The sequence below is a fragment of the Drosophila virilis genome, chromosome 2, assembly GCF_030788295.1.
Source record: "Drosophila virilis strain 15010-1051.87 chromosome 2, Dvir_AGI_RSII-ME, whole genome shotgun sequence".
NCBI classification, from domain to species: domain Eukaryota; kingdom Metazoa; phylum Arthropoda; class Insecta; order Diptera; family Drosophilidae; genus Drosophila; species Drosophila virilis.
The window spans coordinates 4945871-4973716 of record NC_091544.1 but is presented as its reverse complement, the minus strand read 5'-3'; the positions used below and the strand labels follow the sequence as shown (position 1 = coordinate 4973716).

The 27846-nt window shown below is 42.4% G+C and overlaps 9 protein-coding genes across 10 annotated transcripts; 4 read left to right on the top strand and 5 right to left on the bottom strand.

Moving 5' to 3' along the window:
* The first annotated feature begins 704 nt into the window (after positions 1-704).
* LOC6630221 (SCY1-like protein 2) lies at positions 705-4063 on the top strand. Its single transcript, XM_002054759.4, has 6 exons — positions 705-926; positions 998-1597; positions 1655-2530; positions 2595-2814; positions 2872-3072; positions 3134-4063. Exons 1-6 carry the CDS (start codon positions 800-802, stop codon positions 3672-3674), a joined length of 2565 nt encoding a protein of 854 aa, XP_002054795.1. The 5' UTR covers positions 705-799; the 3' UTR covers positions 3675-4063.
* On the bottom strand, positions 4049-6133 carry beta4GalNAcTB (beta1,4-N-acetylgalactosaminyltransferase B). The gene is made up of 2 exons (XM_002054760.4): positions 5928-6133; positions 4049-5779 (listed from the first exon to the last, which is right to left on the bottom strand). Exon 2 carries the CDS (start codon positions 5208-5210, stop codon positions 4242-4244), a length of 969 nt encoding a protein of 322 aa, XP_002054796.1. The 5' UTR covers positions 5211-5779; positions 5928-6133; the 3' UTR covers positions 4049-4241.
* An 863-nt stretch (positions 6134-6996) lies between these two features.
* Positions 6997-9426, top strand: Cpsf100 (cleavage and polyadenylation specificity factor subunit 2). Its single transcript, XM_032439125.2, has 2 exons — positions 6997-7236; positions 7288-9426. The coding sequence occupies exons 1-2, from the start codon at positions 7088-7090 to the stop codon at positions 9401-9403; spliced, it is 2265 nt and encodes a 754-aa protein (XP_032295016.1). The 5' UTR covers positions 6997-7087; the 3' UTR covers positions 9404-9426.
* On the bottom strand, positions 9423-11524 carry Slu7 (Pre-mRNA-splicing factor Slu7). The gene is made up of 4 exons (XM_032439126.2): positions 10776-11524; positions 10488-10716; positions 10249-10432; positions 9423-10192 (listed from the first exon to the last, which is right to left on the bottom strand). Exons 1-4 carry the CDS (start codon positions 11374-11376, stop codon positions 9464-9466), a joined length of 1743 nt encoding a protein of 580 aa, XP_032295017.1. The 5' UTR covers positions 11377-11524; the 3' UTR covers positions 9423-9463.
* An 89-nt stretch (positions 11525-11613) lies between these two features.
* His2Av (Histone H2A variant) lies at positions 11614-13162 on the top strand. Its single transcript, XM_002060469.4, has 4 exons — positions 11614-11774; positions 12162-12239; positions 12477-12590; positions 12855-13162. Exons 1-4 carry the CDS (start codon positions 11772-11774, stop codon positions 13083-13085), a joined length of 426 nt encoding a protein of 141 aa, XP_002060505.2. The 5' UTR covers positions 11614-11771; the 3' UTR covers positions 13086-13162.
* A 366-nt stretch (positions 13163-13528) lies between these two features.
* Positions 13529-17050, bottom strand: SPARC (secreted protein, acidic, cysteine-rich). The gene is made up of 3 exons (XM_032439128.2): positions 16909-17050; positions 14459-14634; positions 13529-14393 (listed from the first exon to the last, which is right to left on the bottom strand). Exons 2-3 carry the CDS (start codon positions 14609-14611, stop codon positions 13641-13643), a joined length of 906 nt encoding a protein of 301 aa, XP_032295019.1. The 5' UTR covers positions 14612-14634; positions 16909-17050; the 3' UTR covers positions 13529-13640.
* Positions 17051-17713: 663 nt separating this feature from the next.
* Rb97D (Ribonuclear protein at 97D) lies at positions 17714-21435 on the bottom strand. 2 transcript variants are annotated; one of them, XM_002054762.4, is made up of 6 exons: positions 21263-21434; positions 20871-21100; positions 20556-20800; positions 19779-20495; positions 19559-19718; positions 17714-19373 (listed from the first exon to the last, which is right to left on the bottom strand). In XM_002054762.4, the coding sequence occupies exons 1-5, from the start codon at positions 21338-21340 to the stop codon at positions 19564-19566; spliced, it is 1425 nt and encodes a 474-aa protein (XP_002054798.1). In that variant the 5' UTR covers positions 21341-21434; the 3' UTR covers positions 17714-19373; positions 19559-19563. The 2 variants fall into 2 exon arrangements, with proteins under 2 accessions (XP_002054798.1, XP_032295018.1); XM_032439127.2 differs by lacking the exon at positions 17714-19373 and having other exon boundaries at positions 19603-19735; positions 21263-21435.
* Positions 21436-21497: 62 nt separating this feature from the next.
* LOC6630226 (oxidoreductase-like domain-containing protein 1) lies at positions 21498-25422 on the top strand. Its single transcript, XM_002054764.4, has 3 exons — positions 21498-21652; positions 24954-25081; positions 25136-25422. The coding sequence occupies exons 2-3, from the start codon at positions 24965-24967 to the stop codon at positions 25361-25363; spliced, it is 345 nt and encodes a 114-aa protein (XP_002054800.1). The 5' UTR covers positions 21498-21652; positions 24954-24964; the 3' UTR covers positions 25364-25422.
* Positions 21666-27829, bottom strand: ro (transcription factor rough). Its single transcript, XM_032439124.2, has 3 exons — positions 26824-27829; positions 22366-22600; positions 21666-22145 (listed from the first exon to the last, which is right to left on the bottom strand). Exons 1-3 carry the CDS (start codon positions 27281-27283, stop codon positions 21818-21820), a joined length of 1023 nt encoding a protein of 340 aa, XP_032295015.1. The 5' UTR covers positions 27284-27829; the 3' UTR covers positions 21666-21817.
* Positions 27830-27846: the final 17 nt, after the last annotated feature.

Here is a 27846-nt window from a genome sequence, read left to right as displayed (position 1 = left end):
GTAGTTAACGGAGAATTTGATGTATGTAGACATATGCGAAGACCAAAAGATAAATTTGGCGACCTACTTTTTGCTCTAATCGGCGAATTTACATCAATTAATCATCCCTGTCCATATGACGTGAGTAATATTTTACGTTTTGAATATATTAAGAGATAATAATTCCTGTTTTATAGGGAATAAACTACTTAAAAAATTTTTATCCAAGAGCTGATAGGCTACCCCTTATATTGCCAACTGGTGAATATGTTTTACTAATGAATTGGAAATTTTATGGAAGAACTCAATTCTTTACTAATGTGTACTTTACATTTGTGGAGAATTTTTAAATTGTAACTTCAGACACGGGTTTTCAAATTGCACAACTGATTGTTCTATTACTTTTCAGTGTAATTATATATAAATACGCTGATTAAAAATCGTTTATGCCTATTCAAGCGTAACTAACGCAGCTTTTTTTAAAGTGGAAATTATCTCTATATGCATAGTGCATAGTATAAAAACCTTCGTTTTTGTTCTACACAATTATTTAGTTTATTGAACGGAATGCAATTCTACAAATCCAATTTTAACACATTTGAAAAGCGCGCCAGAACGGAGAAAAACGGTTAATTGCAGTAGTTCGATATATCGTATTATACGGCCGATAGCAACATGCATTTATCGAAGAGTGCAATTGAACTAGTTCACAGCAGAACTAACTCTATTGATTACTAAAACAAAAAGAATTTGGCAAAACCATTTGGTATTGCTGCAAAGCTGCTTGACAATTTTATAGTTATCATTAAAAGCAGCAAGCATGGATGTCATCAACAAATTCTACTCGTCCGCCGTGCATACCGTCTCGCAGCTGTCGGGTGTGCTGCCTGGCAATAATGTAACACGGGAATACGAAGTATTGGACCAGATTTGCACAGCGGGTGTGGGTAAGGGCAGGAATTATGCACTGACATATGCCCATCCAGCTAATCGGTACAAAACCATTTTACATCTTTAGGACTCATGTGGAAGGTCTACAATGGCCACAAAAAGAGCACCAAGCAGGAAGTCTCGGTCTTTGTGTTTGAGAAAAAGGTACTGGAGCGCTGGTCAAAAGACGACCGGGAAACAATGTTGGAGACGCTGCGCCGAGGCGTTCAGCAGCTAACAAAAATACGACACCCGCATGTCCTAACCGTGCAGCATCCGCTGGAAGAGAGTCGCGATTCTCTGGCCTTTGCCACGGAGCCAGTTTTTGCATCGCTCGCCAATGTGGTTGGGGACTCGGTGCGTTCGGAAAAGAAGCTTTACGATGTGGAAATACGCCACGGTCTGCTCCAGCTGTTTGATGGCCTGCAATTCCTGCACAACGATGCCAAGATAGTGCATCGCAACATCAGCGCCGAAACGATTGTGATCAACAAGAACCGCAGCTGGAAACTGTTTGGCTTCGATTTCTGCATAGCCAATCAGCCATCAACAAATGGCACTCCTCACTGGCCATGTAGGGAGTACAGCACATCCCTGCATGTGCTGGCCCAGCCAAGCTTAGAGTATACAGCGCCGGAGCTGGCTTTAAACACTGTTAATACGCCGGACAGTGACCTTTTCTCGCTGGGTAAGCGCACTTTACTGATTCTTATCAATATCAATGACTGTACAATTACAACATTAGGTGTGCTCATCTTCACAATTTACTCGGGCAAACCGCTGAAAATGTTTGGAAGCGATTACAGTGGATTTCGGCGTTACGCCAACGAGTTAAATCAGCGCAAGTACCCGCCCATGAACACAGTACCGAGCGAGCTAACCGAAAGTCTTAAAGCACTGCTGCATCCCAGCGCCAGTTTGCGGCCTAAGTTGCACGAGCTGAAATCGATTGCTTACTTTCAGGACGTGGGCGTCAAGACTCTCAGCTATTTGGACTCACTTTATCAGTGGGACAATCTGCAGAAATCAAAATTCTACAAGGGTCTGCCGCAGATAATACCCACGCTGCCGCATCGCGTGAATTTGCACTCGATATTGCCCTATCTGATCAAGGAGTTCGTCAACTCGCCTATGATTCCATTCGTGTTGCCCAATGTGCTACTGATTGCCGAAATGAGCAGCCAGCGCGAATACTGCGATCACATACTGCCACACTTGAAGCCCATTTTCAAGCTGACGGATCCCATTCAGATCCTTCTGATATTTATGCAGAAAATGGATTTGCTTCTCAAGCTAACGCCGGCAGAGGAAGTTAAGCAGAGTGTGCTGCCCCTGCTCTACCGTTCACTGGAGTGCGATATGCCGCAAATACAGGAGCTGTGCCTGGGCGTGCTGCCTACCTTTTCCACTCTCATCGATTATAATGCCATGAAGAACGCCGTCATACCGCGTATTAAAAAACTCTGTCTGCTTAGCAACAATGTTTCGGTTAAGGTGAACTGTCTTATATCGATTGGCAAGCTATTGGAGAACCTGGACAAGTGGCTGGTGCTAGACGAGATTCTCCCATTTTTGCAGCAGATACAGAGCCGAGAGCCTGCAATTGTAATGGCTATAATAGGTGGAATTCTTTACACTTAACTATGTTTTTCCAAATTATTATTTCTATTAAATCTTCTTTGTAGGCATTTATAAAATCGCCATGACGAACACAAAGCTGGGTATCACAAAGGATGTAATGGCGCACAAATGCATACCGTTCCTGGTGCCGCTGAGCGTAGAAAATGGACTGACCATAGCGCAATTCAATACCATCGTTGCGCTAATCAAAGAAATGCTGGGTAGAGTGGAGCAGGAGCAACGTGAAAAGCTCCAGCAATTGTCTACAATACAGCGGGACAACAAGTAAGTTTTGAATACTTGAGTACAACACTTCATTCCAAACAATACTGCCACATATAGACCCAAGGATGCTTCCGAGATACTGGCCAATGAGTTGGACAATGCTACGCTCTCGCCTTCAAGCAGCTATGGTGCTAGCAATGGTAATAAGAGCGACGATGATATGTTCTCCGGCTTCAGCGTGGGTCAGCCAGCGAGCGCTGCGACACCAAAAGCTACCCCAACAGCACTGGCGCCTGTCAAAACAAGGGAGCAGCTCAAGTAGATGATGCAATCTGCGCTGAAAACCGAACAAAATTAAGTCAATATCTTATATTTTCAGAATAACGCACAATACAACGACAGAGACAACATCGAAAACGGACATGTTTTCATTAATGCAAAGCAACCTGAGCAGCCTAAGCACTGTCCAGAGCACACCAGCAGCAGCTGTTCCACAGCTCACCATGCCCTTCAATGCGAGCAGCAACAATAGCAACAATTGGCATAGCGCAAATCCGCTGGTCATGAATCATCAGCTAGCCTCACCGCAGGCCAGCAGCAACAACAATTTCTCCTCGCTGGACGACTTAGATCCATTTGGTTCTTCTGGTGCCGCCAGCCAGACTGCCAAGCCCAATAATGCAAATGGTGCCAATATGTATACACTGCAGCAACCCACGGTTAACTACATATATCCAACCGGCTACAATGCATCAAACAGCATGAGCAGCATGCAGCCGAGCATCGGTCTAAACAAGCCAATGATCATGGGTGCAGCTGGCACGGCCACGCCCACGCTGATGCCACAGATGACCCAGTCACCGGATAGCAAGAATCTTAACACGTTGTCGCAACAAGACATACTTAACTTCTTGAACTAGACACATCATTCCCGCGACAGCCTACCGAGCATGTCTGCCAAATAGCCAATGTTTTAACTAACTATTCCGTACTATATATATATATATATTTAAATTATAAATGAGTGTATGTGCAATTGTGTGTCTGTGTATGTGCGTGTGATTGTGTGAGTTAGTGTTTTTAAGCAGTTTTGAAGTTTTGCTCGTTGTATCATTCAACAAATATCAATTTTAAAAGTGAATGTGCATAATTTATTGTTAGTCTAGGCAAACAGTCAAGCAACCTATTATATATAGAGTACATCTAGATGTGTATTGTGCAATTTGCTCCTTAGTGTATCTCAGTGTACACAAGCTAGTTAAAATATACTTATTATCAATTAAAAACAGCCAACTATAATTTATTGTAATTTATTTGTATTCTCTCATTCTCTATACTTTACGTAATATGAATCTACAACAATTTAAAGTATAACAAAGCGCTCTTTTTACATTAATACATTCATTTGCCGGACTGGGCTCACAGAGATTCCTACAACTAGAAGCTAAGTAACAATTTAGCATGGCAAAGCTGAAGACGACAATAGTCTAGGTCTCGACTAGGATGTGCGTGAAGAGACTATGCATTCGGCGTTCCACCTCCTTGTAGACAAGCGAGTTGAGGCCATCGGTGTGCATACGCAGTGAAGCGGATCGCAGCAATGCCATTCGATTTTCATTTGGTATCGCGTGTTTGTGCTTTAACATTGTGTACTCACTGTACGCCGGATCAAAGCGGCAGATCTCGATGCCCACGACTTTGAGGCGCTCGTACAGATCGTCGTCCTCGCCGCCCCAACCATGGTACAGATTCGACATGCCGTTTATCATTGTAAACTGGGAGGTACTTATCGCCACAACGCCACCAAATAGTGTGCGATATGGCAGATGAAAGCGCCAGCTGTCCAGCGCTGAGCTCATGTGCCTTGGCTGAACTGTGCATGCGTAAATCTGACCGGAGTTCAATGGCATTAGGTCCACGTCGTGCAGTATTAAGCAAGGATAACCATAGCTTTCCGCCACTTTGGCGCCTATGTTGAAGAGCATGGCCCGATTAAAAGGTTTCCGGTCGCTTTGCTCCACCACAAAAATTCGATAATGGATTTGCTGCAGGCGCAGATAGTTGTGCATATAGTTGAGAAATGCGACCAGCTGCTCCTGCCGATCCCGATACGGTACAATAATCGCAGTACTGAAACGTGCACGGCATTCATCCGGCTGATATTCACCGCCAAGCCGTATTTCCTGCCCGCGCAGAATAGCCGCACGATGCGCTGCATCGTAGACAAAAGTGCTATCAGCTAGCACCTCCTTGTAGCTGCAATCGATTGCCTGCTGCGATGAGATATTCGAAACGGTTGCCGAAAGAAGAGCCTCCTCAATGTGCTCCTTATCGATGTAGTCATAGCGCAGGGCGAATCGATGAGGCAGTAGAATGTAGACGAGGATGGTTAGCGCGCCGCTGAATAGAAGCAAGTCGTATATATGAAAACTGTGCTGGCACAGTCTTAATATCATTATTCACTGTTATAGTATTAACGGAAGTTGAATGCTACGGTACATAGTTGTAGCTTATTAAATATTTTTGTACTATTTGGATGTGAAAACACGAAAAACAAGCACAACAGTATGCAGCTGGCCAACACGGCAAGTAACAGAAACAATTTAATGTTGGCATTAACATAGCATAGCATGGCAAAATGTTATTAACAGCGGCAGTTTATTTCTTCCCCAAAAAATTCCAGTTAGCTGTTAAATTTTTAAATATTCACATATGTTTTTTAATATTAATAAACGTTTGCTGGAAATAAAAAATTTCAATTGATTAATTTTATAGGTTGTAAGCTAAGAAGTGAAAATTTCTCAAATTTGACTTAACATTTGATAATTAACACCAATCAAGTGGGCACACAACCAGAGATCAGCTGTTTCGATCGTTAATCGCAGTTAGATTCTGTCTTCTCACTGTTTTCAAAGGTCAATGCACGCCTACAATTTTTTTCGTTTTCCAACACCTTACATTTTGTACTTAATACGATTTTTTGTGTGGGCTGTCGCTTGGTTTAGATTCTCATACTACCTGAAAGCTGATTTTATGTATTATTAATTACATGTTATATATTTGCTAAAACTGATGTAAATAAGCAAATACGAAGTAATGCAACATATTTATAAGGTAACCCAAAACTGGACAGGCTAAATTATATTAACATCTTAAAACATATAAACACATACCCATTTCGGTTGATAACGCAGCAGTCGATAAGATATGCACTTTCAGCTCGAGGCAGTTATTCATCAGACGTCTAGTTGCGAACACTTATGTCTATTTTAGCCACAGAATGTGCACCGCATTTAAATGTTCTGTTTACATAGCTGTATACTGTGTATACCTTCTGGGCTTGAGTGCCGAAGAGGGCCAGCTACTGCGACGTCAGTAAGAGAATAAACTTGTTAATCGCTGACAAATGTTTTTAAATTAGCCCGCTTATAACAGTTAAGAACTGTACGATGCAGGGAGAATGCCCGGATCACGCCATATGCACAAGGGTCGTAGACAATTTCGGCTGCATCTGCTGGCAGGGATATCATCTGAATCCCAACTGGTCTGCTAGCGACCTGGACAATACCGACTGGGATTATTGTGTCCGTGAGCCGGCAAACAAGACTGTAATCGTCCACAATCGCCTGCCAGCAAAAAGCGAACACCTGGCCGTCGCTATTCTGCTGGTTTTATTTGGGGTAATTGTTGTGACCCTGGTACTTTACTGTTTCGTTGCACTCCGTCCAATTAGCCGCACTCGTGCTGCTTACCGCCGTATGCAATTGAGACGTTCCAATCATCGCCGGCTTCAGGAGTTTGATGATATTGACATGACATTTCGCGACACACATACCGCGGATTGTCTTGATTGAATAAAGTTAACGATAATGCATCGAGTGAAAGACTGCAATTACCAAATAGTTTTTCATATACTACACAGCCAGTACTACAATCAACTTAAAGATATCAACGATATCTCTCTATTATCGTAAACATTTAACCATACTCTCTCATTATAAACGAAAAGTGGAAAAAGTACACAACTGATAAAAATTCTAACTATTAAATAAGTTTCTATATTGCCCAAGGTAAATTAATTTTGGTATTCTTCCGTTAGTGTTTGGCCTGTCCTTTATGTTATAATTACGCCATTTTTAGTGCTAAATTGTAAAATTCGTTCATTTTTTGGTATATAATTATGGAGCGAAAAATGTGTCCAGAATCGAAAATACCTTTATCGATAGAATTATCGAGCTTGCAGTATTAAATATCGAACGACCGGCTGAGATACACTTCCCTTTTATTTATAACAAATGCTTTTTGATAAAGGCGAGCAGCAAACACTGGCAAAATGACCTCAATTATTAAACTGCACACCATATCCGGGGCCATGGACGAGTCGCCGCCGTGCTACATTTTACAAATAGACGATGTGCGAATATTGCTTGACTGCGGCTGGGACGAGAAATTCGATCCGAATTTTATAAAGGAATTAAAAAGGTAACAAACCAATTTAGATAAATGACAAATAGTTAACCGAACTTGTTCTAGGCAAGTGCATACCCTGGACGCAGTGCTGCTATCCCATCCAGATGCATATCATCTCGGCGCGCTTCCGTATCTGGTGGGCAAGTTGGGCCTCAACTGTCCCATCTACGCGACGATACCTGTCTTCAAAATGGGCCAGATGTTCATGTACGATTTGTATATGTCGCACTTTAACATGTACGATTTCGATCTGTTTTCATTGGATGATGTGGACACAGCCTTTGAAAAGATCACGCAATTAAAGTACAATCAAACGGTGTCCCTGAAAGGAAAAGGCTACGGCATTTCCATAACACCGCTAAGCGCAGGTCACATGATTGGCGGCACCATTTGGAAGATCGTCAAAGTTGGCGAGGAGGATATTATATATGCCATTGATTTCAACCACAAGAAGGAACGGCATCTCAGCGGCTGTGAGTTGGACAGACTGCAGAGGCCATCTCTGCTGATAACGGACGCCTACAATGCACAATATCAACAGGCCCGAAGGCGTGCGCGCGATGAAAAACTGATGACCAACATTCTGCAAACGGTGCGAAACAATGGCAATGTACTTATCGCTGTGGATACTGCTGGTCGCGTCCTGGAGCTGGCGCACATGCTTGACCAGCTGTGGAAGAACAAGGAATCTGGTTTGATGGCCTATTCCTTGGCGCTGCTCAACAACGTCAGCTACAATGTCATAGAGTTTGCCAAATCACAAATCGAATGGATGAGCGACAAACTGACCAAGGCCTTTGAGGGCGCGCGCAACAATCCCTTTCAGTTCAAGCACATCCATCTCTGCCACACGCTCGCCGACATCTACAAGCTGCCCGCAGGTCCCAAGGTGGTGCTTGCCAGCACACCGGATATGGAGAGCGGCTTTACCCGCGATCTATTTGTGCAATGGGCTAGCAATCCAAATAATAGCATAATTTTCACAACACGCACCGGTCCTGGTTCGCTGAGCATGGAGCTGGTGGAAAATTCAACGCCAGGCAGACAGATTGAGCTGGATGTACGACGACGCGTTGAGCTGGAGGGCGCAGAGCTCGAGGAATATTTGCGCACTCAGGGCGAGAAACTTAATCCGCTCATTGTTAAGCCAGAAGTTGAGGAGGAGAGTAGCTCTGAATCCGAGGATGATATTGAAATGAGCGTGATCACGGGCAAGCATGATATTGTGGTGCGGGCCGAGGGCCGTCATCATTCAGGCTTCTTCAAGTCAAACAAACGCCATCATGTCATGTTTCCCTACCACGAAGAAAAGATTAAGTATGACGATTATGGTGAAGTCATCAATCTGGATGACTATCGCATTGTGGACGCCGGCTACGACTACGCGCCCATGGACGAGCAAAACAAGGAGAATGTTAAAAAGGAGGAGCCACATGTGGAGCAGCAGACCAATGGCAACCTGGACAATGATGTGCAAATGCTGGAAAAGCCCACCAAGTTGATCAGTCAACGCAAAACTATTGAAGTCAACGCACAAATCCAACGCATTGATTTTGAAGGCCGCTCGGATGGCGAATCAATGCTGAAGATTCTCTCACAGCTGAGGCCGCGGCGCGTCATTGTGGTACACGGCACAGCCGAGGGCACCCAGGTGGTGGCCAAGCACTGTGAGCAGAATGTTGGCGCTCGCGTCTTTGCGCCGCAAAAAGGCGAAATAATCGATGTGACAACAGAGATTCACATTTATCAGGTGCGCCTGACCGAGGGTCTCGTTTCTCAGCTGCAATTCCAGAAGGGCAAAGATGCGGAGGTGGCCTGGATTGATGGTCGCCTTGGTATGCGCCTACAGGCCATCGATGCACCCAATCAATCGGAAGTCACTGTGGAGCAGGACGTGGCGGCGCAGGAGGGCAAAACGCTTACATTGGAAACTCTCGAAGAAGATGAAATTCCCGTCCACAACTCGGTGTTGATCAACGAACTGAAACTATCCGACTTCAAACAGGTGCTAATGCGCAACAACATTAACTCTGAATTCTCTGGCGGCGTTCTTTGGTGCTCCAATGGCACACTGGCGCTGCGGCGCGTTGATGCCGGCAAGGTGGCCATGGAGGGTTGTTTATCGGAGGACTATTACAAGATACGCGAACTGCTCTATGAACAGTATGCCATTGTATGAGGAATAAAACTAAGCTATGGACATGTCAAGTCGTTTAATATATTAGGTATATCCAATTGTTTATAGAAATTGCAGCATGGGATCGTCGGTGCGCGTGCGTTTCTTTTTCCATTCCTCGATTTCCTCCTCGGTCGGCGCCTTAACATCGTACATGCTATTGTATGGCCGTTTTCTATCATCAATTTCATCGGGCTGGTTCTTGGATCGGACTGCAGGCGTCTCCTTTTCCTTAATTTCTTTGTGTTTCTTTTTGTTCTTTCGCTGCTCCTTGGCTTTCTTTTTCTTTTCGCGTTTTTTTGATTTTTTCTTTGATTTTTTACTCTCCTTTACTTCCTCTTCAGTTTCGGAGGAGTCTTCCGAACTAGGCGCAGAATCCACTTCGTCCGCTACTGCCTCTTTTTCTAATGTTTCCGTCTGTATTCTTGGCACAGCATCTACCAGTGGAGCGGCGACTGGAGGTGCACTTGATGTTGTCGCGTGCTGCAGCTGTTGCTCGGAATAGCCTTCCGGCTCCTGCATGCCCACACAGTAGGAGTTCTTAATAAAGGATTTGCAGCATTTGTAGCCCCAACGACCGGCATTCCAAAAGCTGCCCCAAATGGTCGTGTGATTGTTTATGTACACATCCTCCTCGTATATGCTGCGTGCCTTGGGTTTCTCGATGCCTTTGATAACCTTGCCACTGCGCGAGTATTCGACATATTCCTCGGTTTGAGCAAGCAATAGCGATTTGGGCGGCACCTGCAAGTGATCCTCGCCTCCGTACTTTTCCACAATGTCTGTTTTGGTCTGCAAGAAAAACTATTTTAGTGCTGTTTAGAACAATAAGTTTATCTGTAACCTACACTTGACTTGAACTGTTCCTTTTTCTGTTCGTATTCCTTCTGCAGCAGCTCCAGCTTTGTGGGCTCGGCAAGCAAATGGACATCAACGCCCTTGCCGTGTGCCTCCCAAGCGAACAATTGTGCAGTGGCTTGGGCTGTTGTGTCCCCAGAGAAACGTACAAAGTTCTCGCCCGCAAACTCCGCTCTAGAAAATTTAAAATCGTTAGCGAAACTGAATAAGAAAATACAACTCAACTTACTCCTCCGCTGGAACAGCTGGATTGGGATTATCGCGCATAGATCGCGTCTTGGGATCATAGTAAGCTGAGTTTGGATCCAAATTGCGCAAATATTTCGCTGTATCCTCACGTATGCGTAAATTACGCACGGTAATACGCTGTTTTGAGTCGACTTTTGTGCCCGGCATGTCCACCTCATCCACGTATTTGTCCTCGTTGCCTTCCTCATCGGAGATTTCAGCATCAGGATCTGTGAAATGTCCAGATTACTAAAAGAAACAGCTTTTTTTATGCGCAGAGACAGCTTACCATTCTTTAATTTCTCTGCCTTAAGCTGGCGCTTTGCTTCCTCTACTTTTTCATACTCCTCAATGATTTCCCGATGATTGGATGGATCGTAGGAGCTCCATCGATCCCGTTTTTCATCATAGTTAATCGACGCATCGGTCACAATGTGCTCGTCGTGCACCACAATCGATTCGGCGTACTTGGCCTGGACCTTGCGCGGCCTTTCCAGGCAATCCTTTTTCTTATGGGTCATGGCGCCACAATTTTCACAGGCGCCCTTACGAAACTTGGTAACCAGTTTTGTGGTGTCTAGGCCTTTGGGAGCCCTATTGTCCAATTGACCACGTTCATCCTCGTGCTGTGGCCGCTGATGCTTTAATGTGGGCCCCTGGGATCCATAGTACCAGGGCGCATTTGAAATATATTGCGGAATGTGTGGATTTATGTCACGACCTTCCTCGTCAACGGCGGCCGGCGCAGTACCCGCTTTTCGGGCCTCTTCCAGCTCCTTGGCCTTGCGCCAATCTTCGCGTGACTTCTTTTTGGGCTCGTCCTCAACATCTTGATCATCCTTATTGTGGATTATTTGCGACACGGGCGTTCGAACAGCGCCCGAACTCATAGCGAGAGATTAGTTTAATATTAACAACTATTAATTAATCAATCAACTAAAATTGTTTTGGTATCGGTGGTACAATGGAAATGAGCAAAACGTACAACGATAGAGATTTACTCTAATGTATCGATAACACAAACATTGCAAGAGCGATAACAATGCATGCCATTCGCTAAAAACGTTAACATAAAAACAGCAATGGCCCACTGTCCGGTGACTGGCAACACTGACGGCGTCTCATTCGTGTAAAAATTATACTACAGTGCGGACGCGTCTAAAATCCAAAGACTACTAAGTTTCCATTTAATTGTTACAATCATTCCACGCATATATAAACAAATTACGTGCCTTGTGATTTTCTATACACAACCAACCACAACGGAAAAATCGATTAAATAAAAATGGTAATTTCAACAAAGACTAACTGTCGCGGCTGCTTCTGCAGCGCATCGCAATCTGCTTGCCAGAAGCGGTTTGACGTACTGTCGTTTATTGCGCGTGCCTCGCGACCTGAAATATTAATGCTACCATGGACCACGTAGCGCGAACATTGACAATTGGCGCTGACGTTCTCTGATAGTTCGCGGTGCTATTTAAATTGGACAAATTTTAACCAGTGTTATTGTGGCGGGGCGGCAAAACGTTCGTGTTTAACCTCAAAGTTTAGTGCTAATGTCGATTTTGCCGCCACCATTTTGTGTAGCGTATTCCGTATTCTTTTTTGCTTTCTACTCTGTATATGTGTGTGTTGTTTGTGTTTTACTAATTCTGGACAAAATTCTCTTCTGCAGGCTGGTGGCAAAGCGGGCAAAGACTCTGGTAAAGCCAAGGCGAAAGCGGTTTCACGATCGGCGCGCGCGGGACTTCAGGTGAGTTATTGTTGTTGTCTGTACCAAATAAATTTTTGGCGCCTTTTTTACCAGCTCACATACATACATATACATATACATATATATGTATATGTACACAACAGGGTGCGTTTGCATCAGCCGTGTCTGTATGTTTGCTCGGAAATAAATAGCTTGTGCTACTTGGGGGTAGCAAAACATAAACAAGAGATGAAACTTTTTCCTAATGCGATTTTTATGTACTTTTATACCAAACAGTTTCCCGTTGGTCGTATTCATCGCCATCTCAAAAGCCGCACCACATCGCACGGACGCGTTGGTGCCACCGCTGCCGTCTACTCTGCAGCCATTTTGGAATACTTAACTGCTGAGGTGAGATTTTCGCGCCTAACGTAATTTCTTTTTCCGTTTTTCTATTGTCAAATATAACGGTGTTTGCTTGTGTTGATTGGAATGCATGCGTATTTGTAAATGTTGACAACGGCATTTGTTTACATGCTAACCTGTTAACAGAATTCTTATGTGCTGCCGTAACATACATAGCTATGTTAACTAACATATTCCAATTGGCAAAATTTATGCTTTTAAGCAATTTATTCAAATACTTATTGTTTTCCGATATACTGCTCTTTGCAGGTGCTGGAGTTGGCAGGCAACGCATCGAAAGATCTGAAAGTGAAGCGCATCACGCCGCGCCATTTGCAGTTGGCCATTCGCGGAGACGAGGAACTGGACAGTCTGATCAAAGCAACCATCGCCGGAGGCGGCGTCATTCCGCACATACACAAGTCGCTTATTGGCAAGAAAGAGGATACCGTGCAGGATCCGCAGCGGAAGGGAAATGTCATTCTCTCGCAGGCTTATTAATAATTGCCTCTTCTTTTTGACTATTTCGGAATACAAATTTTACATCTATGTTTAAAAATATATTACAAACTAAATGACGCGTTGTAACAATTCTGTGCGAAGCTGCCAAGGCGTTCAGCATAATTCTAATTTACAACAATTTCTAAATCCAGCCCATCATCTCCCAGCATCTGCCCGCTACCCGACCCTAGCCTCCCTTCTATTGCCAACAGGCAACATAAACATTCAACACCCGCACTCACACACACACACACACACACACACACCCACACACACACTCACGCACTTACACATACAAATGTAAACTTAATTGTCAAGCAAAATGCAATGTTAAATGAGAAAGAGGATTAATGCAAACTTAATTTAGAGCAAAGTAAATTACACAAATAAATTTAATAAAACTTTAAATAAAAAAAACAAAACAAAAGAACAACAATCCCAAATTGTTATTGGACAATTTATTAGACAATTAATTGTTGAAATAAACTTTGTGCACAAAATAGTAATAGTAAGAATTATATTAATCAAAATATCTGGGGCATCCCATCGAACAGTTTAGCCCAGTAAATGCGGCACTGCCTTCTGGACATCGTCACAGCGCTCCTTGAGGTCCTCAGCATCCAGCTCCAGGCAGGCGCCCCATTCAATCAATGTGATGCGATGGTCCTTGTTGGAATCGCACGACTCCAGGAAGGGCGCAATGCAATGCTCCAAGCTGACCAACGGTGCGCGTATGGGGAACAGCTCGTGGCGGGATACCGAGCGATCAGTGTCGCCATCCAGGTCACACCATTTCCACACAGCTGCGTTGGCCCAGCGGCGCGAGTTGTTGGTCTCGGCCTCCAGCTCCATTTGCATGTAGTGTTCGGTCAGCTCGTCGCGCTCGGCCAGATCGCGCATCACGTTGAACAGCCAGTCGCGCATGCGACGCGGGAAGTCCTTCAGATCCTCGCCGTCGCAAACGCGCGACTCGTGACAGGCGCCATAGTAGTCGATGTGCAGATGCGCATTGTCTGGATGACGGCAGCCCGGATCCTTGATGTCGCACCAGCAACGCTGCTGGTAGACGGCACAGTCCGAGGGCCAGGTCTCGTTCTTGTTGGTGCACACATGACGACGCACATCCGACTCCTCGGGGCACTCGGGTATGCACACGCACTCTGGCTTGCCCTTGTTCAGTTGGCAAATGCGACCGGCGCCGCAGTGCATGATCTCGCAGGGATCAACCTCGACAACTGGATTCAGTATGTTATGCTGCACCTCCGCCAATTTCTGGGCCAGCTCATTCTCACGGTCCACGTCTTTGTTCTGCCAGAATCCAGCCAGTCAATCAAACACGAGTGCTCACATTTAAACGATTCAACAATACACACCTTCGACTTCTCCTCCAGCACGGCCAGAAACTCCTCATCGTCCTCATCGAACTCGGCTATGTCATCCAAGTCGATATCTGCGATAGACTCCTCGGCGCGCACCTGACCCAGCGCCAGCAGCCCCAAACAGAGCAGCAGCCAAATGGAACGCATTTCGCTACGAGTTCCCCACAAAACTGAAAGTGCCCAAGCATATAACTTATACTATTACTATATACTTAAATATTTAAGAAATAATCTTCATTAAGTGCGGGAGGTCAAACGGTGGCGCGATTAGGTTTGGCCTTCAAGGCAAACTGAATTTCATTTTCAAATTTAGCGCCAAAAAACATTGTTTTCCAGTTTCTTAAAGTGCACGAGACTGTACCGCTGTAACGGTTCGCACTGTAACGGTAATCAACCCCTTTTTTAGGGTGGCTTACACTGCAAAGACTTTGCGCGGCATTTGAAGACGCCGCATTTCTCTACATGTCAATTCAACATACATTTTCGAAGGGCATTTACCAGAAAGTTGCGGAATTCAATGAATACAATGCGCACTTATTGTTGACGGTGAACCAATTGCAAAAAGGAGAACGCATCGAATAGGGTGGACCAGCTTACACGCACTGATATTCTCGCAAAACACACATACAAATCTTTAGCTTCATAAAGAAATTAAACGAATATTTTACTTTAGAAAAGAAATGCGTATCTGTAAATTATTGATTTGAGTAAAATTAGTTAAAGAGAAGGCTCTAACGATGTGTTTTCGGGTTTCATATTCAAGCAACCCTTTAAATTCTTAGCAACAGTTTTTGCTATGCATTTGGGTCAGCAAAAAAAAACGTTTTAGCACAGAGATACATAAGAAATTCAAGCATATTTTAACTTTACAAATGGAGTTAACTATAAAGTCAAATTTGATTGGTTAATTATTTGAATGGTAAGGAATCCCTTAAATTCTTTGAAAGACTAGCTAGAAAAAGAAAAAAAACCTAAATTTTTATATAGCTGAAAAAACTAAATTTTAATAACAGTGGAGGTTGATACTGCTCTAATAATCTTTGATATTTGGATCTATTCGTATAAACAAAAGCAAATAAAATATAAAAAAATGGGAGAAAATGAAAAAATGTTTTCTTTTAAAACAGATACATAACAAAAATTCCATATTATAATTTAAGAGAAACTTTCTTTGAAAATTCAATTTATTTTGTTTAAGCAAAAATAACCAACTAATCTTTTATGTTATTTTCTATAAGTAAATACTCAGGCAACTCTTAAGATACTTTGCAAATGGCTGAGTACGAATTGCAATGCATTTGGGTCCACACTAAAAACCAAAAGATATTTTGACGGCATGTTAAACACATGTTCTCCAGTTCAAAGCATTTGAAAATTGTTTATGATCGTTGCTTTGGCACAAAAAGCGCAATTCTGAAATCATCTCTATATACAGGTATATATATATAAATTTATATATGTATATATGGGTATATGCAAGTGTGTGCGTATGCGTACTAGATTTTCTATGGCACATAGTTCTGATTAAAGCTTGACCCGAATGCTGGGGTAACACAGCCAAATATATGTTATAGAACATATATAAACATGTTCTTATACAATATATAGTCACAAATGTGGGCTTATCGCATTAGCTTGGCCTGAGCTTATCTCTGGGCTGGGCTTCCGTTTTGGGAATTGAGATTTGCTCAATCGCCGCTTTTTCACTTGAGCCAAAGCGAATGCGCAATGTTTCTTTCGAATGTGGCACATTTGCCATATACACTGGCATTTCATATCTATATACAATATCTTTATGTGCATGTGCATCTGTTGAATGCAACAGTTTCCCGGAATATATCAATGGATGCTGCATGCCTTTCGGCATGCTCTCTCCCGCTCCTTCGCATTTTGTTGCCGCTGCAGTTTAATTATAACGAAAACCGACCAAGAATGACGTGATCTATCGCATATAGCCGCAGATCTTGTTATGTTTGTGTGTGGCAGACTACACTCTATGCACCAGAATTTTCATTGTAATCATGAGCTACACTGAGCACAAACTGGGTTGAGATTTTACACAGTAGAAATATCTGAAAGAGTCTCTACTTTTATTCAAAATCAACTAAAATGCAGGCAAGGCACTTGCCGGAAATGCACTTGTGCCCAGATCTGACCTTGCCAGATTCTAGTATAGAGCCAGAACAGAGATTGTTAGTTGTGCAAAATTTGATTAAATTAATTGGCAAATTGTTTTTAGAATTGAGTTCAATTAACTTTGAGCAAAGAATTTTATGCAGATTATTGAACTTGAACAACGAAATGCAATTAAAAGCTGAGACACGCTAAAAGCCTAAAGGCACTCGAATTTCAAAACTTTGATTCGATTCTAAACAACGAGTACTTTGGATCGAGTCTACAACAAGTACTCCACAAATGATTCGCAGCTGCCTTGGAATACTTACTATAATTTATTTGATGATTAAATTCCTGTATGTCCAAACGCGTCGGCGGCAGACGAACAACTGTTGGCCGGACGATGGGCAACACAGCGATTATAGAACGTCGTCATGGGATGTCCACATATCGCTTAACTGGAACACAGGCGCACACAACATGGCATTGGGCTCGCCAACTTGTTGGCTGCCAACATGTTCGTTCGTACAATAACAACACAGATTTTTATTTTCATTTTCATTTTTTCATGAATACGATTTGATTTTATTCGAGCAAACAGCCAAGCATAACAATATATATAGATATATATCAGACTTACCCGTGGATCGTAAGCTAGATACTTTGTTGTCTCAGTGCATCCGGAAGTGCTTTAGTGGGGGTTTTGTTTCTTGTATGTTGTGTGGAAAGAAATAGGGATTTGGTACTTTTAGAAATGCTGCATTAAAGTGTTTTTGTATGCTAAATACGTATAGATAGCGGTACTTAAGCATTCATATAAACTAGTTAGTTAATAAGGTTCTGTGTAACTAAAATTGTGCCCACTAACTTACCTTAAAAAGCTTGACGCAAGCCCGCAAAAACATACAATAAAAATCATATAAATATATATTTAGAGAGATAGAGAGAGAGAGAGAGAGAGAGAGAATTGCTTGCACTTGTTTCTAGAGCTGCATAGGCATAAGTTTAACTAAATTTAATTGTTAATTAAATAGATTGTTGGCTAAGTAGAACTTTAAGTACTTAGTTAACTGCGAAGACTTACTTAATATTGCAGCTAGGGCACAGCTCAAGTAAATATTATAATACATAGTGTGGGTTGTTAAGAATTTATTTATTATTTAAAAATAAATATATTGAAACTTGTTTTTCATAAATTTATATATATATAATAATAATAATATAGTAAGTTATATTGTGTAGAGCTATATTAAACTGGCAAATTAGGGACTCTCTTAGTTAGGCCTGGCATTACCTAATACATATATCATATAGTTAAAATATAAACTGAAATCGTAAACGTTAAAGCCTTTGGCGTGCGCTACAAAACTTAAACATATCCATATACATATCAAGATATAGCAGCAACATCTATATATTTATAAATTAATGCTAAACTTAGGAGTTCACGTCGTGGTTGATTACAAGCACATAAATCCATTAATTTTCTTCTTTTTTTTTATTATTTCGAAATTTTTGCAATTAAATACATAATTGTCACACAATAATAACAAATCAGCCGCTCCTTTCAAGTTCATCTCTATTCCTCTTTAAATAATCTGAATCGTATTTGCGTATCTGCAAAGCATCATAATTTCAAGATTGGCTCTACACGTATAAACATCGAAATGTGCAAGATTTGAATAATTTGGTCATTCGATCGATTTGCAGCAGCAATTGCAAATTGAGTTTTGAGTGTGAGGAAACCGTTTACAACTTAATCATATTCATTTAAGTAGAGCGTACAGTCATATATGCATATATATATATAGATAAATATATTTATATACATGTATGTTTATACAAATTGACAGTAATTTGGATTGAATTATTTATATGGCTACAGTATTAAACTTTTCTATTTGATATTTCATATATTATTACTTGTGATGTGCGCAGCCGTGCGTTGCTCAACAGCCTTTCGATTTGATTGAATGTTATATATTACTGGACGTATCTTATAATTTTTTCATTTGGTATTTTGCTCGTCGGCCAATATGATTTCTTTTTGGTTATACGAGTATTAAGGCGTCTATTAATTATAGTATATACGAGAGCAAACTAGCTCTATATATAAGCTCGACTGCTAAAGGTTCTATTTAAGATCTAATTCGTTTACAAAAATACACGTTTACGGTGTTCTAATGCTGAGCTACGCACGGGCACGGGGCACGGGCACGGGCACTGTACTTCATTTGTATTTATAGACTGGAGGAATTACATTTTAGGCATAAATAATTATAGTATGAAGAGAGAATAAGAGAGAGCACTAGTTGATTAAGTTCTAATTTGGGTTTACAATTTGTATTAAAATAACTTAGTTTTTTTTTTTTTTTTTTTTGAGAGAGAAAATTATGCATGGCAAGTTAACAGTAAATGAAATGAAACGATTTTCGCTACAACTCACAGTTGTATCAAATATTTGTCTTATTAATAGGCCGAGTATCGCTTAAATACAAACATAGTTGGATATCAATCGTTCAATAAATAACATTAGAGCTTAAGTTAAGGAGTTAAAAACTTTAGTTAGTTGTTGCCGTACGCTCAGTTAGATATAAACGTATAGATACATATATATATATATATATAGAAAGAGAGACAACGCAGTTAATATATTATATTTATCCTGTTTTTAAGTTACTAAGCGAGTGTGTGTCCTAGCTTACTACGAGCCTATTTATCAGTATCAGTATCTGTATTTGTATCTTGAATTCTGAGCTTTTGTGCTGCACTTAAGGCACACACAAAAAGGCATCTAAATCAAAGAGAATTATAAGGATTAAAGGATTAGTACTTTGACATACTTATAGAGAGCGACACAATTGGAGTCAGTATTTGGTACCTTAAACTTTGCTTTAAATTGTACTAGCCATAAACGTACCACAACAATGACAGCGCAATGCGTGAGGGACAGAGTTGCATGTCTCTCGCTTTACTTACCCCGACTAACGACGATATTTGCTGTTCGCGCTACCCCCGGTGGCCACCGATCCATTTGAAATATTCTTAGGTACGGGCCCCGAGGGTGGGCCACCGCCACTGGGCGGCGGAGCTGCGGCATTGTAGGGCGCATAGCCGGGTGCTGGTGGCTGCGCGTTGTCTACGAAGAGATTAAGTCTGATACTTAAATACAGAATTTTGCAGAAGTCCTACTACTTACGATAGCTGCTGGGTGGTGCTGCGTACGGATTCATGCGGTTGCCATTCATGTTGTTGTGTTTAGTTGGGCCGCCGCCATAGTTCTGTTGATAGCCGCTGCCAAAGTTTGGCGGCGGCGGCTGCTGCTGCTGCTGTGGTGGTGGCGGCTGATGTGGTGGTGGGCCCTGTGCTACCGGCATGGAACCAGGTACTGGTGGCGCCCCAGACGGCGGCATATTCCAGTTGCCCACCACTTGCGGCGGTGGACCGCTGCGATGATGACCAGCGGGTGGCACGCCAGGTGTGGGCGGCTGTACCGCTGGCGGACCGCCCCACTGGTTGGGATGCCACTGCTGAGCACCGGGTGGTGGTGGCGGTGGTGCATTCCAGCCATTCTGTGCGGGCGGATAAGCATTCCACGCATTCATTTGAGGCGGCGGCGGCTGCTGGTAATAAGGCTGCATGGGCGGCGGCGGCCCCCAATAGTTGTAGTTTGGTGGCGGAGCGGTCATGGGTGGCGGCGGCGGTTGATGCTGATACGGCGGCATTTGCTGCGGCGGAGGCACTTGGGGACGGTAGCCAGTTGGGGGCATGTTTGTTTTAGGCGGCGGCTGCTGTTGCTGCGGCATCTTGTTGCCGTTGGCTGTGGCGCCCTGAGCCATTCTGTCTTTCTTTTCCAGATTGTATATGGACTTTTTAACGTCGACGAGCACGTATTTTATCGAGTGCTGTCTTTGAACTGTTAGTAAAAATGTATTGCAATAAATTGTTTAAATTAATTGGCTTAAGGTAGACTTACGTATTGCCTTGTCTACGGCATCGTAGTCATCGAATTCGATGAAGGCAAAGCCTCGACGCTTGCCGGTAGTTTTGTCTGTCAGCAATTTCACGGACACCACATTGCCAAATTGCAGGAAATATTCGCGTAGGCAATCCTCATCGTGATTGTCCTTTAAACCGCCGACAAAAAGCTTTTTAACCGATATGTTCGTTTCACGTGTCTCACGCTCCGGACGCGGCAGTGCGCGTTTTGCCTCCACAGTTCTAGAAGACACCGAAAAACAGATAATAACTATGAGATTGAGTCAATGCAAATACAACATTGGATACATACTTGCCGTCAATGATATGCGGTCGGTTCTCTTGCGCAGTATCTACCATGGCGGACTTTGTATAGGTAATAAACCCAAAGCCACGTGAACGCTTAGTGGCGGCATCTCGCATCACAACAACATCGACCACCTTGCCCCACTGGGAATAGAACACTTTGAGGCCCTCCTCTGTGGTGTAGGGCGCCAGGCCGCCAATAAACAGCTTGCGCAAGTGCTCCAATTCGCAAATGTCCTGCAGGCCAAATTAAACACAAATATATATTCGCATGTGTGCATGTGCATATGCATGGGTTCGTTTGTCAGAAACAGCGCAGGTTTTTTTTTTTTTTATGTACCACAAGGTGCACGCAGTAGAATGAGTAGTGCGGACGCCGCAATTGTTATTGATACTTACATCTTCGTCTTTGATTTCAAATATCTCGGGCTCTTCGGCGTTATCCTCTAATTTGACTACTTGCGGTGTGTTTGCCATATTTGGCGCACGTTTAATTAAATTTACAAAAAAAAAATGCAAAGAGCTGTAGCTCGTCAGACACGCACGCGAAGAAAATTTCAGGGATGTGCAATATACATCGTACTACCTGACTATCGATAAGTTGCTTGCCTTCGATATATTATTTTGACGCACAGACCTTTGGCAGCCCTGGTTTGTTATTGTTATTATTACGTTGTTTAGTCAAATTGTATAATATTTAACTAAATTAAGAGCTCAGTTGGATTAAAAACAAAAACCAAAACAAAAAAAACCCAGCAGTTGCTGCAACAACAAATGCAGTGAACTAAGGTAAGTGTCACAGTGCGCGTTAGACCGCCAATTAAACTGTTGTCATAGATAGTTATAAGCAGCCGTCAGTGATGCAAGTTTTGACTATTTAAAAGCTAAAAACGTTTTGTTTCATTTAACTTAGTTTATTTGACGCATTTAAATCAGCTTAAAACAAGAATTCACTTAACACGAATTAATAAGCGTTGGCGGAGGCACAAAACGGCTGCGTCGCTGCTGCTGCTGCTGCTGCTGCTGCTGTTGGTCAGGATGCACTTGGTGGTGGTGTTGTTGTTGTTGTTGGTGTTGTGCCTCAATGTCAACATAATTAACATCCGCACGACGCGCATTATTTACGAGCGTTGACGGCAGCAGCGCCGGCGTCGCTGCATAGTAGCTGCTGCCTAGCATGGCCGCCGCCGTCGCTGCCGCAGAGCTGGTCGCCGGCGCAGACGTCGCGTAACTCGTCTGGCCCATAATTGTGCTCATAAAACCATTGGCCACGACAAAGTTCCTGCAAATTGATAGTATCGTGCATTACATAAAAAATGTCGAACAGTAACCGAGCCCGAGCTCGAGCCCGAGCCCGAAACCCAAAGCCGGACGCGCAGACATTTGTCTAATTGGGCCGTAAATGTCGTTAAATTAATTTCGTGTTAATTTAATGGGAGTACATCAATTATATTTGTGACATTTCCCTGAATTGCTACTCCTACTCCACTCTGTTGGCTTACCTGTAATGCTGATCGATTTGCGCCTTCTCGATGCGTTTATCCTTGGCGCGACGATTTTGAAACCAGATTTTGATTTGTGTCTCCGACAAGCGCAGCGTCTCGGCCAGCTCAAAGCGACGACTTCTCGATATATACTCGTTCCGATGGAACTCCACCTCCAGTCGCAGTGTTTGCTCCGTGCTGAACGTGGTGCGCTGCCGTCTCTGGCGTCCCTCCTTGCGGCGACGTCGAGCCACTGCCAAATCGAGAGCACATCATCAAATTGTTGCATAGACCACAACAACAATGGCTTAAGATTAGGCATATCATTGGGCATATCACGCACACACAATGGAGATGTTAGAGCGTACCAAATGCCACATTAATAAACCATCAAATTACCCTCAGACCCGCCTGCACGTGCACATATATCAGCGTACGGCTTACTGTCCTTGCGTGCGAACAAGTTAAACAAATAATTAACCAGGCTGTTGCCCACCCCGCCCCTTTTCTACTGCTAAGCGATGTTTGTGATCGCGTTTATGGCGCACATTAAAATGCATTTTACACGTGTTCCTAGACTGTCCATCAGTGCCGTGCCCCCTTTACCCCCCTCTCCACTCCCATCCTGCGTCCCAGCAATTCATACTTTGGGCAATCTGAGCCGGGAAACTTTCAACAATACCAACAGCTGTCTCCCATCCTCCCTTTGTTATTTTTGTTATGCGGCGAACAGTCATCATAACTATACACTTCTTGAAAGGGTATTATTAGTTTTTCCATACGGTTTGCCATTTTTAATTTCGCATACAAGTTTGCTAATAATTTATTCCTCACTTTTTGCTTAAGAAATAAATGGAGAATACATTTTATATATTCAAATAATAAAAACTATTTTAAAATAAATGTTTTTTTGAGGCCATTGGTTGTATTCAATTTCGGGACAATTTCAGCTTGAAAACTTTCGTCAAAATATATAAAAACATATAAAAAAAATATATATATTACGTTGACTTAGAAAAAAAATCTACAACATATTTGGTTTCAATGAAGCATTTGTTTAGGTCGAAGGTTTCTTTAGAGCGAATTTTCAATATGCTCATATTAACATTTTTAATTTTATTTTGTCCTAAACATTTTTTAATATCTATCGAAACGTCGAGTCGTACTTCAATTTTTCACAACAATAGGTAATTTAATACATATTACAAAAACAAAAAACAATGAATTTTGATTTAATACAACAAATGTTTTAGTATTTTGTATCTTTCGAAAATGAGGATCCCAAAGAACATAATTAAACATATATAATTAATTCAATTGAATACAAAAAAAGATTTTAGTGGCTTGTAGACTTCGAAAATTAGAGCCGCAGCAAAAGACAATAATGTACAAATATTAAAATGTATTCGAAATGATTCATTTTAATGGAATTTTACAAATATTTTGTAAATATTTTTTGTAAATTTTGAAAATAAGAATCGCAGCGCTTTAAGCGAAGAGAGTATCGACAACAGTTTGATCAATTCGTTTGTAAGGGCATGTGCACTTCGTTGTAGCGCAATCCTAATGAATATTTGTTTGCATTGCGCTGTGACGTAGACGTCATTCGAGCGAACAATATTCAGCCACGCCCGCTCACACGATGCGTACTCAACTCCCATTGTCTGTTCGCGTACGCTGATTACCGCTTAATTGTTCCAGTCCGTCTCTCCACTCTCCACGCTCTCTCTCTCTCTCTCTCGCTCTGACACTCGCACTCTCTGCTGCCTTGCCTCTTGCGAAGCTGTAAAGTTTCCGCTAGTGCGCGACTTTTTGTGTGAGTGTGGTGGTAGAGCGGGGGTAGTGCGGGGGTAGGGGTTGCTAATCTCTAGTTCTCGCCTGATTACCCGCCGCCTGACTAACTCACAAGAGCCTTAAGCTCTGCTTTCGGCTTATATGCACATACATATACATATACATATATATTTTTTTTAAATCACGTGTGAAATTCGATACGACAAGTGTCCTTTGTGTGTGTGTGTGTGTGTGTGTTTTTTAGGTTTCCTGTTAAGCTCAATTACAATGTTAATTTTTTAGCAATGCGTTTTTTTCTACTACTCTTCTGCTTCTTCCTTTTTTTTTAGCTAACTCTCAAAGTGGCATATTTATTGGGGGTGCCAATTAATCGCGATGTGCCCTGTAATATCATCTCTCCCTTATCAATCTTCTTCTGGCATTGTCCATTCTTAATTTGCGTACCTTTTCTCCCGCGCGACCTTTAAGCGAGATTACCGCAAGTAAATGGAAATTTTTACGGCTGAATGCGTTTTAATATTTTGTTAATTTCTTGTTTTTTTTTTTGCTTTCTTCTTCTTAAAGCCCTTTCTCTCTCGACTTTTCGGTTTTCTTTAGCATTTCTTTTCTTTGCTTTTGCATACTTTTTTTTTTTTCATCAAGGATTTGCCGACAAGTGCCAGGATATTTAATAGCCTGGCTACTTTTTACGCAGTTCCTGCGGAACTAATTTTTTTTTTGCTCCTACTTTCGTTAAACTCTTGCACCTGCATGCGCCAGCGTGTGAAAATCCCGTTGCATTTAACATTTGCCCATTTCTGACCATATTACAGATCCAATCAGAATGCGTGCTCCTCTGTGCTTCGGCTGCCAGCGCTGCCTGCTTGGCCGGGCGACAATCCAATTAGCCGCAGCCTTCCAGGCCAGACATCTGGCGAACAAAGACGCCTCGGATATTGTGGTAAGTGTTGCAAATGGAGAAACATAGCTCGTCTAATGTCTGGCAAACCGACAGTTGCCCCCGGAACCCACCACCTGCTGCATGTCCGGTTGCCCCAATTGCGTCTGGGTGGAGTACGCGCAGACTGTGGCCAAGCTGCTGGGGGACAACGATGAGCGTGCCCGTGAGATTGTTCTGGCCAAGATCAAAGATCCCAATTTGCGTATGTTTTTGAGCATGGAGCTGCGCAACTTGAAACAGCTGCGAGACAGCGCAGAGGAGGCGAAAAAGAAACCCAAATAATCCAAACTGTAGCACCAAATTGTATTCAAATACATTAGCAAAATTCGATTATGCCATAACCCAATTAACTTTTACTGATCTGAAAGGAACAACATCTATATCGACAACAATCAATCGGACATGTTAAGGGAATAGGCGGCAATCCCATCCATGCCCTGGCGTCAGCTTGCAAGACAAGCTTAATGACATGTCATCGAAGGTGTCTTGTCTATTGATATGCTTGACGTTTCGCTCGACCATATAAATACACTATACAACACAGTTGGTGAGTTGAAAATCGGCTGTATATAAAAAATATTCCAGGTTCAATTAAGGCAATTAATTTCCCAAATCTATCTAAAGCCGTTTTTTAATAATTAAATACCCTATAATATCCGAATGAAAATGTTCGATTCTACTAAAAATAGCCAAAATTTCATTTATAAAATATGGCTAGATAATGGTTAAGTGTTAAACTGGAGTCTCCCCCTTTTTCTTTAATTAAACTTATTTTCTGGGTCACCCTTAGAAGTATTTTTGACTGCTTTTGGGTAATGTACCAAATCTTAAAGCTACGACCGTTGTTTTTCTATCATTTAAGATCCAAGTTAATCTTTTTAACATCTTTCATTTCATTGGGATGAGCGGATCGTATTCAGAAAGTTTTTTTATTCCTTGTTATGTAGGGTATTATAGAGGGTATTATAACTTCGACCCCATAAAGTATATATATTCCTGATCAGTGCCAACAGCCAAGTCGGTCCGTCTGTTTCTATGCGAACTTGCCTCTCCGTCGGAACTGGGCGGATCGGACCACTATATTATACAGTTGCCATAGGAACTATCGGACCAAAAGCAGAAGATATCCTACCTTAACTTGGCATTTATAAGTTTAAGAACGTGCCCTATATGTATGCAAAATCTTATCAACATCGGCTAGCCATATCATATAGCTGCTATAGGAAAGTTTGATCGAAAAGTTGGAAACCTTTTTTTATATTAGAGTAACTTGATAGTTCTAGTAGTTCCATTATGATCCTCATAGGGAAATTTCTATGAACATGGGACAAGCTTATCATATAGCTGCAATCAGGTTTTTCATTATACAGACTTTCATATTATATAACTGCTATATAGATGAGATTCTAGGAACAAGGACTCTTTCCAAGTATTCCAACCAAACTCTTTACATTAGATTTACTTTTGCCTAAAACGTTTTGATCAAAACACAAAAGCTTTCATATTATGAACTTAGAGTGCTTTTATATGCGATTATAAAGAATCCCACAATAATTAATATATATGCTATGTCCACTCCAGATCTGCAAATATCTCTATTCCGCTCTAAATATTCTATAAAAAACTTTTCACTAACTCTTTCTCAATCTTTACTGGAACTAAAATAGTTGGATACGTATTAAATATTTGTAAAATGAGTTGTAGGTCGATTTTTGTGTTTAATCTCGCTCGGATGTACTCACAAAATGCTGAAAATCCGGCGTTAATATGCGGATCAGCCGAAAAGGCCGGAAATGATAGAGCCGGCGGTAAAGTTGCGTTCGCAATGGCGCCGTACGCGCTGTAATCCGGCGTAGGCGCATGCAATTCATATGACGGAAAACTGACTAATGAGACGCGCTCATCACTTATCGAAATGTCCGGCGAGGATGCGCTGCCTCCGTCGCTCTGGTAGGGCGTCTCGGCGTGTGTGCCCACATCAATGTCGCCGCTCTCACTGTTGTGCGTCCGCGTCTCGAGATGCCCGTAAAGACGCTCGAAGAATTGGCGCGGAGATGACGGACGCTGCGGCGTCGCAAGCACCGTGTGTATGGGTGCGGTTGCGGTTGCGGATGCGGGTGCGGGTGTCGCTGTCGGCGTGGAATTCGAAGATTTGATAAACTGTTCCGCATGGAGCGGCGATGATGGGTTTTGCTGCAGCATTTTGGGCGCACGGATCGAGCACCGGCTAAACTTAACACTTGGATAATCGACGAGTGACTGAAACTGGCGTTACTTCCGACTTCGAAACTGACCGGTCGCTTGTCTTGGTCAAGCGTTTGCGCTTATCTTGCGCGTCACAAATTATGTGCCGCATTAAAATCGACAAGAAGGTGCTTAAAATTGTGGTTAATAAAAAAATATTGGCGCCACACCTGAAGCAAACAACGCGTTGCGCTGATTGGTTGCAGCTGCAGTGCAACCCTCAGTCAACTTCCGCTTCAAAGTATCCTCCAAGGGTAGCAAAAAGGATAAGCGCCGCCCACTTCGTACGTGTGAGCTATAGCTGGCAGCTATTGTTGCCAGCAGCACAGCGCGCTTGAAAGCTAATTGATACGTAACTTCATATTTGACTTACTCTTATCGAGTTTTAATTTGTATGTTCCCAAACTTATCGTTTTAATTACCTATCTATGGGTATATTTATGTATATTCGAAAATAGACATAAATAAAATACAATTTGATAAGCGTATTAAAATTGTTAGAAATTGTTAATGCCAGCATT